The 12,964-nt window shown below is 35.8% G+C and overlaps 1 protein-coding gene across 5 annotated transcripts in view; it reads right to left on the bottom strand.

Annotated features, from left to right (window-relative positions):
* CRPPA (CDP-L-ribitol pyrophosphorylase A) overlaps positions 1–12,964 on the bottom strand; it is a 326,915-nt gene that overhangs the window by 51,031 nt on the left and 262,920 nt on the right. The window contains exon 10 of one of the 5 annotated variants that reach the window (XM_037003634.2): positions 623–1,326. The exons of the other annotated variants lie outside the window; for them this stretch is intronic. Within the exon in view, the coding sequence (XP_036859529.1) occupies positions 1,300–1,326 (27 nt within the window). The 3' untranslated portion in view covers positions 623–1,299. Of the gene's footprint in view, positions 1–622; positions 1,327–12,964 lie in introns of those variants that run through there. 5 annotated transcript variants of the gene reach the window in all.

Raw genomic sequence — 12,964 nt, 5'->3', positions numbered from 1 at the left:
TACCTCTCTCAGAATGCTTTTGAATTTGCTTCCTAAATAGTATATTATATATTCAGCTGAGGACAGATTATCAGTGAAATATACACTTATTTTTACATCACTATATACCTCAGGATATTAATGAGTATATGACACATAACAGAATTCACTGAACATATGTTGACTAAGTAGATACATAAATCTATCAGGATAGATGATAATCAGATATTGGGAGATGTCTAAATAAGCATTAAAAAAATACTACTACTAGGCAGAGAAAGACAAATATCATGATTTCACTTATTTGTGGGATATAAAAACAAAGCAAAACAGAATTAACAAAACAGCAGTAGACTCATAAACACTGAGAAGTAACTAGTGATTACCAAGGGGGAGGGGCTAGGGTGGGTGCGGGGAAGTGGAGAGGAAGGGCACAAGAATTTGCAGTCACAATGTAAGTTGTGGGGACTGTTGACCCACTGCGATGTACATTTGCAACTAACATAAGACTGTATATTAATGATACTTTAATTTAAAAGAGATCCTACTACTATCTAATATTTATTATTCATTTACTATGCTGCTAAGCTACATGAAGAACATTGATTGCATCACTTAGGCATCACAGCCCCCTTAAATTTGGTTGTATTCATTTATTGATGAAGAATATGAAGACATGGGGAGGTGAGGAGATACAGTTTTAGTGATATATTGCAAAATGTCTCATGCACACACAAAATCTTATTTCAATCTGTACATTATGTTAGAAAATCAAACTGTAATTACATAGTAAACCAATGAGAGCAGTGATGTGGAACAATGAATTAAAATATTTCAATATGATCAAAGTTTTCATTATTCCCTGAACAACTCTTCATTTGTGAAAGTATTCTTTTCACTGTCCTGCTCTCTTTTGAAACTCTAGCATGGATTTCTTTTTGTTCCTTTCTCAGCAGACACTCGACTCTGTGATAAACAACAATAAACAGTGCTGCATTCTAGGAAAAATATTAGCTCAAAGTTGCTGGTGGCAGGCAGAATAACAGTTTTCGCCTAAAGATATTCTTGTCCACATGCCAAGATCTGTGAATTTGTTACTTTCCATGGCAAAAGGAGCTTTGAAGGTGTGATTAAGTTAAGGATCTACAAATGGGAAGATTATCCTGGATTTTTGTTATCTGGGTGGAGTCAATGTAGTCACAAGGGTACTTATAAGAAGCAAGTAGGAAGGTCAGAATTAGAGAAGAGATGTGACAGAGGAAGCAGAGATTGGAGTGATGCTCTTTGAAGACTCTTTGAAGACAGAGTAGGTGCCACAATCTAAGGAAAGCAGGCAGCCTCTAGAAGCTGGGAAAGAAGAGGAAAAGGATGCTCCTTTAGAATCTTGAAAAGGAATGCAAACTTGTTGACATGTTGATTTAGGATTTAGAAATCCTAAAATCTAAGTTAAATTTCAGAACCATAACTTAATAATCTGTGTTCTTTTAAGCTACTACACTAGGTTTGTCATAATTTGTTATAGCAGCAATAGAAAACTAATACACTGTGGCATATGTACGTACAGTAGTAATACCCTGGGTTCTCTGCAGAGGTTTGTTCGTTTTTGTTTTGCTATAGTCAAACCATTATTGATGTTAATTTGTATCAACAGATAATTTTCCATAGAGTTACCAGCAATAATAGATAAATCCCTTACATTTTTAGATTACATTCATTTTAACATACATTTATATGAAGAAAGCTAAGCTTTATGAACATCAGCAATAAAATCTATAAGTTAAAGGAAGGTTTTTTGTTTCTTTTCAACTTTCAGATTTTTTAAAGAAATCTATAAGCCACAGAGGTATATAAAATTTTAGTCAAATGTACTGCTGTAGTAAAAATTTGACGGCTATCTTGTACTATACAGACTATGTGTCCTCAATCCATACTAGACACTAGAATCACCTGGAAAATTCTAGAAACAAACTTCATTCCTGACCCTACCCTAAAAAACTATGATTTAATTGGTTTGCAGCAGAACTCAGACATTAGTATTTCTTAAAAGCTATGTGATTAGTATTTCTTAAAATCTATGTGATTTTAATATACAACTAGAGCTGGGAAATAGCAATATAGATATTTTTTTATTCCCTAAAACATCATTTTCCATAACCCTTAATTAGTAACAAAATTTGTTGAGAAAGGTAAAATATTCAAAGTTATATAAGAAGGCAACAAATAACACTATATAAATATGTATTTGTTGCACTTTTTTAATATTAGAGGATGTTCTCCTTCATAGAAAATGGTAACGGCAGATTTACTGATAGAGCCATGCAGGGCTGCCAAATTCCTCTAATCCCACCAGATACTTATGTGGTAACCATTATGTCATTCATCTATATCAAAATTATGTACTTGAATGTATTTTTCTAATGTTATTTTCTGTATTTTTATTCTTCAACTGACCGAAATTTCACTGCACAATGCTAATTCTCTAATTGTTACAGTCATCTTTTTGTCAAGAAAAACTGAGCTGAAAATTCTCTGGCAAATGTTTAAGAAAAGCCCTCTCTCATAAAATGTTGATTCAGCTTACTAGATTATGTTTACATATCTCATAAAAATGAAAAAATATTTCTAAAACATTTTTTCTACAAAATATCAAAAACTATTTGACTTAGAAGACTGAACTTGAATCTCCAAACTGCCATAATGCCATATTTCTGTGGTTTTATGTAAAATCGGAAACTTTTTAATGATTTTTTGATTTCTAAGATTAGGAAACAGATGTGCTACAAATGATGAGGAAAGTTTCAGTGTAACTATAAGTATAATTTTGTAAATTATGATACAAAGTTAAAGCATTTAAATTGATAACTCATAATGTTTCCCCCAGAATGCTTTGATCTTCATTTAAGATATAGAAATTCTAATTAATTCTAATTCTATGAAAAGTTTAAAAATATAATTATGTGATTAGTCAAGTTTCCTTTTTATATTTTATGTTTTTATATATATATATATGTATCTATATGTATAGATACATATATATACATATATATATATATATCATTGGTTGAAGTATGCAGGAATAATTGTTTTTAAGAAAACATTGCATTTAAATTTAAGACTTACTTTTTCTTAGAAGATAAAAAATTGTATACACAAATGCAGACATTTAAAAACATACTTTCCAAATGAATTTAAAATACACTAATATCCATAATCAATATCCATTAAGATGTGCTAATAAAATATTAGATCTGTCTTATTCATTAGTTATCCCCACTACCAAAGTTATAGGTGGAAGGATATGTGCATGATGCTAAACAGGTCAAATTCTTGAATTTGATTACCTTTTATGTGACTTATTTATTTAATTACCAGCTTCAAGGTTAAACAGAACACATACGTGGTATCAAATGCACCAAAACAAACAAAAATACAAATCTAATGACACTTTTCATTGCTAAAATCCAAACTTTACTATTAGAGTATATTTTTTTAAGTGATGTTCCCTTTGAAGACAAGGGAACGCTTTTCTCAATTAAAAAAAAAAGCAATTGCTAAATTAATGCAAGGAAATGATACTTGTCAGTGCACAACCTACCTGTAATTATATTCCTCCACGGAAAAAAAAACACAGCTTTTAAGAGACTTTCATACTAAGAAATATTTAGAAATGTTATAAATACTAAATATTAGCAAACAGAAAAGCACTAACTATATCCTTTAACAAACTGTTTCTTAAATCAAGCCATTCTATTTACAGTAAATAACATATAGATTTTTAAACTATTCCATATACAACTCATCTACTTACAGATAAACAATGTAATTAATTTCTAATGAGCAACAGAACTAATGTATTTTTGATCATCAATATTTATTTCTCAATCTGCAAACCTAATATTCCATTGCTATGAAGATGGTAAACATTTACCACTGAACAATAAATAAAAACATATGTACTCCATACTCTACATTTGTTTCATAAAATATCTCTTGGCATCTGGCTGAAATACTTATTTCAGATTCTTCTAAAATTGGACAACTAATTGGTGTTAGGCAATCTTAATAGGGATAACATGAAAAGTATTTTGTCCTGGTGAAACTGTATCCAGTATTACATACTCAAAATCATTTTAGTTAGCATTAAAAATGTTTTAAAAGTTTATAACTTTATAAAGTTTATGAATACTAAAAGGCTTATTAAGAGTTTTTTTTGGGGGGGGAGGGGAGCTGCTGGCAAACCAGCCACAGTAAAATTCCTCGTTCAAACAAAAAATGATTTAAGAATTACAAAGGTATAGATTGTCACTATAATTTGTAAACATCATTTCAATAACATCCTAATAAATCAGAATTACAAAGTCTCCTGTTATAAAATGTTAAATAAATGAAGTATTCACAAATTACCTGAAGGAAAACTATATTAACTTGACCAAAATAATTCAGACATAGATGAGACTCTAGAGAGCACCTGTTGCAATCTTCTCATTTAAAGAAGAGGAAACTAATGCGCAAATAATTTTTTATTTTAATAGTGAAGTTCATTATTAGTGAAGCATCAGTCCAGGCTCCCTGATTTCCACTTTAAGGCCATGCTGACCCACAGCAATATTTAATCAATTGGAACTCCCCCAAAGTTTAATTGTGACTTGTACTAAGTTTTCTTCTTTTGACCCTTTTGGACTTTTTCCACCTACACTATGCCTCTCTACTTTCAACACATTGCTCTACCTCAAGTCAAAAAATATCAAGACCAGCAAAGGTCTAATGACCCATGCTTAACCTTGTTAAGTGTACACTGATAGACTGTACTAATGACACTGAGTCAATAAAGTAGCAACTGCCTTTAGATTTATTTGAGCCACTTTCTGAAAATGTCCAAAGAAAGGCCTTATCAGTAAAGACCTTTGTGCTTTAAATAACAGAAAATCTTAAATCCTATGAGCTGGCTCAAGTTTGAAAGACTGAGGGCATTATCATCTCAGGCTCCAAGTGCTTTAGAGTCAGAGCACTAGGGCCATACATACCTCAAGGATGCCCTCCATCATTTCATCATTTTGATTTATTGTCAGCAGTGTCAGCTTCACATTGAGGTTAGTTTTTTTGTTGGTGATTAAGAAGGGATTGAGATTTCCCTATTTAGTAGTAATGAATGAGAGCATGGTTTCCTACAGAGTTCTCTTAAGAGGGTGGAAAATTTCCCAGAAGCCTCCAGAAAATTTCTCATTGCATCCTAATGGCTGAAATTCAGTCATGCCCTGAAGCAATCATCAGCAAGGGACATGAGATTATTTTTAAACCAACCATTATATCTCTAGGCCAAAGGATGGACTGGGTTTCCCTCAGATACCTGACTTATGTAACAGGGATAGATATTTAACAAAATGTGGGTTCTGTTAGGAAAGAAGAAAAGCATCATGGTTGCTTAGTAGTAACCATTAAGGTTAACTACTCCTTAGCTACAAAATTCCCACACAGAGCTTTACTGCCTTATTTTCAAAACTGCTCAGCCCTACCTACATATTCTATACTTTACCTAAAGGAAAGACCCAGTCTCATCGGGTCCCTGCATCAAGCTCCAAGTCTAGGATCTCCAGGTAAGAACCACTGTCTCCAATAGGTAAACACTGCTAGGTGAACCACACCTAAATTATAAGGCAATCTACTCCCTGACAAAAAGCAGTGGTATAAAACAAAAATTGGTCCATAGCACCCTCACAGGCTTGTTTTCCTGAACAAGGAAAGTATGTATCTCCATGTTTGGGATGGAAATATGATCCTGGATAGCCCATTCTCCTGCTTTCTGAAAGCCTTAGCCTCATCTCCTTTCCTCCACTGCCACATGGAGCACAGTACGGTGGAGGATGCCTTTTCAGAGGGCCATGTAGTTATTAGTTCATTTCCTCTGAGGACTGGGAAGCCTGGGAACTTGTCTTATGAATTGAACAGTCACAGCCTATTACCAGGCTTGGCATTTCTTTGGATACTGATTTCTCATAAAAACCCAGGAAAGCTTCCAATATCTGCAGTAATTAAATCTATGAGCCTGTAACTACAACCAGTGAGTTTCTTTAGATCCAATCCAAACGTCTGGAAACTCCAGTCTTCCACAGGCACAGGGATAATTGTTTCACCATCCTCAGTTCAATGGGCTCTGTCATGAAACAGCTGAAAAAATAGCCTCAAATTAAATTTGTCACATATAATTCTGTCTCTGTCCCTTTGGTGGGAAAGACGCTTAAAGGAAGGTCTTGTAAAAAGAGAGATTAAATTTTATCTTTCTCCCAAACTTAATCCTGCTGTCTCCAATCTCACAGCCATGGCCAGCACAACTTTAGCTTGAGGCACATAATTCAATTGCTCTAGCCCTGAAGTTTCAATTTTTCAAACCCTTCTATTTAGATTTAAAGCCACATGCAGAAAGGACCTTTCTAAAAGTAAAGTCATATGTTTTTTTTCTCAGTTTTCAAGTAGGCTAAGTTTGCTTCTTTACTGTGATTGCAAACATACTCAATGTGATCCAGTTTTGTTAATTCCTCTCAACACTTCCCCCAATTTTGCACATGGTCAATTGTCAAAGCCACAAGCAACAGTTCTCCAATTTTTTGAAACCAAGGAACAAGAGTCACCTATACACCAGCCTGTATGAATAAGGCCTCACTGCTCTATTCTCTATATCTTCACTCACTCAAGTATATTTTAGAACAATTACTAGCAGTACCCCATTTTAATATGTAGTATCAGACCAAATACTAAACCAAAAAAAAAATGTATTTGGCTGCTAAGAATAAATGTGATTTATCCAAATCAGATTATATAAGGAGGACATCCTGTTGGCTAACATAACAGAAGTCTGACATAGAACACATTCTATAGGGTTGGTTCATCTTGAATTTTGACTATGTCACCAAGGCCCACTGTTCTTGCTCTCTGCTTTGAGATCTTCCATGTGGGCTCTATGGACAGAGATGGCAGCAAGATGACTGGAATTTTAGAAGTCACATACTGTACTCAACATCATGCAGAGAAAGGGAGACCCTTCATTCTCTGACATATTGTCTTGTGACCAAGGAAAACTCTCCCACAAGCCTCCAGCAGAATTCCCTGTGTGTCCCATTACCTAGGATCAGTTTCCATGCCTATTCTTAAACCAATTATCAGCATGAGAAGTAGAACTGCCATGATTAGATTAGACTGAGAATTGAGGATGATTCGATGTAGAGAGCAAACCACCATGACTACAACGAATACCCTGCTCATGGTTCAAGGAATTTTACACCTAATGAACGTATGAACAATTTTGTAGCAAAACCCCTTAAGTGGCAGGGCTTACCTGCAGAGTATACATGATATGCTCCAAACAGACTTTCCATCAAAACCTTCCAAGCATCCCTAAGAAGCATGAATCAGGGTAATATAATAAACAACTATGGTGATTGCTTATTACCATCATTTAGGGCTAGACAGTCTCCCTGTTTTAACAAAGGCCATTGCAAGTTCCAAGAACACATAGGACTTGACAACACAGAGACTTCAGTTTAAATTACAGCTCTTGCAGTTCCTGTTTGATCTGGGACAAGCTGCTTTAACTCCCTGAGGCTCAGTTTGCTCATCAGTTAAGCAGAGATACTAATACTAACTCATCTTACAGGCTATTGAGAGTTTTCAGCAAAATAATGTGTGTAAAGCTACTGCCTGGTACCTTGCACACACATACCAGATGATAAATTCTGCTTTCCTTTCTGTTCCTTTCCTAAACACAATTTATTCTCATGAATTCCTTCAATTTAAATCAATCCCTTTCACCCAACAAATCTCACCCACCAAGATTAGGTTTTCTGGTGCAATACCAGGTAGATCCCTATGATTACTAAATTATTACAAAATTCCATTAGTAATATTGTTGTGTGAAGTGTCTTATTGAAGTGCACTTCTTCATCAAAGAAGTACTATAATATATATGATATATAGCATATTTAATATATTCTTTATATATGTATATATCACAGATATATTTTATATATTATCCACAGATATTTAAAAGCATGCAGTTTTTATAAAGGTATAGTAAGTCAAACTGGAGAAAGAAAAAATACCTGACGTTTCCAAGCTAGTCAGTAAAAAGTTATAAAAGCTGTAATATTACATACTTTCCAACCGACAAAAATTAGTACTTACTAATACATAAATCCACTTCATTACATCATTGAATTTATATCACACTTGATTATTAAAGCAACTCAAGCAAGAAAAAGAAAAAAACAACCTCGTTTTTTCCTATAGTTACAGTGATTTTTAATCTATTAACAAACATTATCCATTTTCCAGTAAATTGTTATAAATGGCTTGCCAAAATAATATACAAAATTCCAATATAGCAGGTCATTCATAAAATCTTTACTTTTGTAGTTCACCCCATATTCATTGCATATTTAATTTGGAGAGCAACTTTTTTACTTTACATTGTCTTGCTGTCCCCCCTGCCTGACAAGTATCAAATTTGGTAAAAATGTAAACAGCCTCATATGAACTAAAAATCTAATATGAATACAACGATATTCTTACTTGAAAATCAAAATATAATGTCTAGGAAATAATTTTTTTTACTGCATCTCAATAGCAAAGACACTCTTGAAAGATACAGTTAAAATATACATGGGAAGGAAATGCAAATTAAAACCACAATGAGATATCACCTCACACCAGTAAGGTTGGCCAGCATCAAAAAGACTAAGAACAACAAATGCTGCCGAGGATGCAGAGAAAGGGGAACTCTCCTACACTGCTGGTGGGAATGTAAGCTAGTTCAAGCATTGTGGAAAACAATATGGAGGTTCCTCAAAAAACTAAAATTAGAAATACCATTTGACCCAGGAATCCCACTCCTTGGAATTTACCCAAAGAATACAACTTCTCAGACTCAAAAAAACATATGCACCCCTATGTTTATTGCAGCACTATTTACAATAGCCAAGACATGGATGCAACCTAAGTGTCCATTAGTAGATAAACGGATAAAGAAGATGTGGTACATATACATAATAGAATACTATTCAGTCATAAGAAAGAAACAAATCCTACCATTTGCAACAACATGGATGGAACTGGAGGATATTATGCTCAGTGAAATAAGCCAGGCGGAGAAAGACAAGTGCCAAATGATTTCCCTCATTTGCGGAGTATAACAATGAAGCAAAACTGAAGGAACAAAATAGCAGCAGACTCACAGACTCCAAGAAGTGAGGTTACCAAGGGGAGGGGTGTGGTGGGGGGGGAGGGAGAAGGGGATTGAGGGATATTATGTTTAGTACACGCGGTGTGGGGAGTCAGGAGCACAGAGTAGCACAGAGAAGGCAAACAGAGAATCTGTGGCATCTTACTACAGTGACTGTATTGGGGTATGGGTGGGGACTTTATAATATGGGTAAATGTAGTAACCACATTGTTTTTTCATGTGAAACCTTCATAAGAGTGTATATCAATAATACCACAATAAAAATTAAAAATATATATATATATACATGGGAGTCATTTTTTTAAGTAAAATAGAGTTTGAAAGAAAGAATACTAAGTAAAGACAAAGTCCCACAGTCTGCCTCACAATCATGCTATCACTTTTAGTCATTTTATTTACTTGCTTTGTATTTTTTTCTAATGCTTGACTCAGCTGAGTTTTTTCTCACTTATCCATTCCTTTATTCCAGATGAATTTGTATAGCCAGAATCCTATCCCTTCATACAATTTTTATTGTTGATTACTTTACGTAACAAATATTTCCCATGCTTCTTATAACAGCAGTGCTTCTTAAAATAGCAATGTTTCATAAATCCATGATCTACCACTGAGGTTACATATCAATTTACTTAACCATTCCTATGTAATCTTTTAAGTAGTTTCCAATGTTTGGGACACTTTTGTGCATATTAATTTTTATACTTATGATAACATAATTGGATAGACTGTCAAAAGAAAAATACATATGTGTAGGTAATATAGACAATTTAAGGCTTATTTAGGGACTTAAGACAATTTTAATATTTCCAAGGTTCATTTTACTACCCCACACCTTCTCTCTTATAATTTGCCTAATTATGGCATAACAAGGATGGTGGCAGTAGGAACAGAAAGCTCAATGATTTTGTATGTGGCTCCTTGTGGCCTCTTTTAATGTGGATATGTAAAATTTATACTCTACATTATCATCTATTTAGTTTCGCCTCAAGGCCAGTTGATGATTAGGAGAGTAACGGTAATTGCAATATGAGAAACATATGAAATACATAAATTTTATGTTCCACCAGGGGTTGAAAATCAAGCAAAAACACATCCTCCAGGTGTCAGGCTATACAGGAAATGGGATGTGTGGCTAGTGGCAGAGCCTCAAAGCATTAGAAAAGTGAGCAAGGGACAGAAGTGGCAGTCACAATAATGAGCTAGATGCTGCAGCAATGAATGAGGCATTTGTAAAAGAATACACATTATTTAACCTAAAATTCCACTTCTAAGAATAGACTATTTCTCTTGTTCAAAAATAAACATACAGGAGCAAGACAGCACACACTAATATTTAATCTTCTCTACAGCACCAGTAGGCTATGAAATAGTTTATAATATTTAAAACAAATGATAGACTTAAATGTATTACTATGGAAAGTCCTTCAGGAAGTAAAAATCTATATGTACACATACAGAAATAATTATAAACAGATGTGACAATATATAGGAATTTATTTAGGTACATACCCACTAAAAGTTTAGCAGTTTTCCTTTGGAGAAGGAAAGGAGTTAAAAGGAATTTATTGGTTAATGCATGGTGCATTTATTTTTCAATAAATATGTTGAAAAATGATAGTCTATTCAAAAATAATAACTATGACAGAAGTCTCAGTCTCATGCTATGGTGCCACACAATCATGATTACCAAAATCTTGATTCTCGGTTTTCTGGTAACTATATGTAGGAACCCCAGGGTTCCTTTATGTGCACTTGGAGGATGCTTTTGGACACAGTGAAGCCAGAATGACAGACTCAGAGAAGGAAAATATCAAGGAGTGGACTTCCCCTCATCAAGGGCTGAAATGTATTCAGCAATGTTAGTTAACTTAGGTGGAAAGTTTGCTAAAAGTATCTATCAGAACAGGGGCAAGCCAAGATGGCGGAGTGAGTAGAGCAGAGGAACTCTCCTCGCAAAACCACATAGACTTATGAAAATATAAAAAAGACAACTTCCTAAAATAGAGACCAGAGGACACAGGATAAAATCCAGACCACATCCACACCTGTGAGAACCCAGCGCCTTGCGAATGGGGTAAGATACAAGCCCAGGGCTGGCGGGACCCAAGCGCCCCTCCCCCAGGCTCCCGGGAGGTGGAAAGAAACCAGAGTGGTTTTTTTCTTTTTTTTGGCGAGTGCTTTTTGGAAGCCTTAAAGGGACAGTGACCCCAATACCAGGGAAACAGGGCAGTAAGGCCGGTGAGCGGGTGCCTGAGACTGGCGCATGAGGACAAAGAAAATTACGTGCTCTTCCCTTTTTTTTTGGCGAGTGCTTTCTGGAAGCCTTAAAGGGACAGGGACCCCAATACTAGGGAAACAGGGCAGCAAGACCACTGAGCAGGTGCCTGATACCGGGGCCTGAGGACAAAGAAAATAGCACGTTTTTCCCTTTTTTTTTTTTTGGCAAGTGCTTTTTGAAAGCCTTAAGGGGACAGGGACCCCAAAATAAGGGAAACAGGGCAGCAAGACTGGAGAGCGGGTGCCTGACACGGGCGCCTGAGGACAAACAATATTGCGCGTTTCTATCTTTTTTTTTTTTTTTTTTTGGGAAGTACTTTTTGGAAACTTTAAAGGGACAGGGAACCCAATACTAGGGAAACAAGGCAGCAAGACTGGTGAGCAGGTGCCTGAGACCGGCGCCTGAGGACAAAGAAAATCACGTGTTTTTTTGACTTTTTTTTTTTTTTTCCTCTTTCGTTGTTGCTGTTGTTGTTTTGGTTTGGAGAGTGATTTTTGGAAGACTTAAAGGGGCAGGACAGGACACTTAGCCCAGAGGCAGGGAATCGGGGGATCTCAGGGCACTCTAACCCCCTGGGCAACAGGGAGCACAGAGGCCCATTACAGAGATAGCCTCCGGGCTGCTCCCCGTCCAACGGGGATCCACCATTTTGGAGGTGAGGTGCCAGCCAGGCCACGCCCACAGACACAACGGAGATAAACTCCATAGCAAATGCGCAGGTAGCAGAAGCATTGTCTGGACAGAGCTGCCAAGCATACGCCACTAGAGCTCGCTATTCTCCAAATAGAGGAAGGCCATAAACCAATAATAAGGAAAGCTCTTCCAGCTGTCACTCGTACCAGCTCTGCAAACAATCTCTATCACCATGAAAAGGCATAACTACAGGCAGACAAAGATCACAGAGACAACACCTGAGAAGGAGACTGACCTAACCAGTCCTCTTGAAAAAGAATTCAAAATAAAAATCATGAACATGCTGACAGAGATGCAGAGAAAAATGCAAGAGCAATGGGATGAGATGCAGAGAAAAATGCAAGAGCAATGGGATGAAGTCCAGAGGTAGATCAGAGATGTCAGGAAGGAGATCACAGAAGTGAAACAATCCCTGGAAGGATTTATAAGCAGAATGGATAAGATGCAAGAGGCCATTGAAGGAATAGAAGCCAGAGAACAGGAACGTATAGAAGCTGACATAGAGAGAGATAAAAGGATCTCCAGGAATGAAACAACACTAAGAGAAATATGTGACCAATACAAAAGGAATAATATTCTTATTATAGGGGTACCAGAAGAAGAAGAAAGAGGAAAAGGGATAGAAAGTCTCTTTGAAGAAATAATTACTGAAAACTTCCCCAAACTGGGGGAGGAAATAATCGAACAGACCATGGAATTACACAAAACACCCAACAGAAAGGATCCAAGGAGGACAACACCAAGACACATAGTAATTAAAATGGCAGGCATCAAGGACAAGG

Source organism: Manis javanica, chromosome 6 (genome assembly GCF_040802235.1).
Source record: "Manis javanica isolate MJ-LG chromosome 6, MJ_LKY, whole genome shotgun sequence".
NCBI classification, from domain to species: domain Eukaryota; kingdom Metazoa; phylum Chordata; class Mammalia; order Pholidota; family Manidae; genus Manis; species Manis javanica.
Note: the sequence above shows the minus strand (reverse complement) of the source record. Positions and strands in the feature narration are given on the sequence as shown.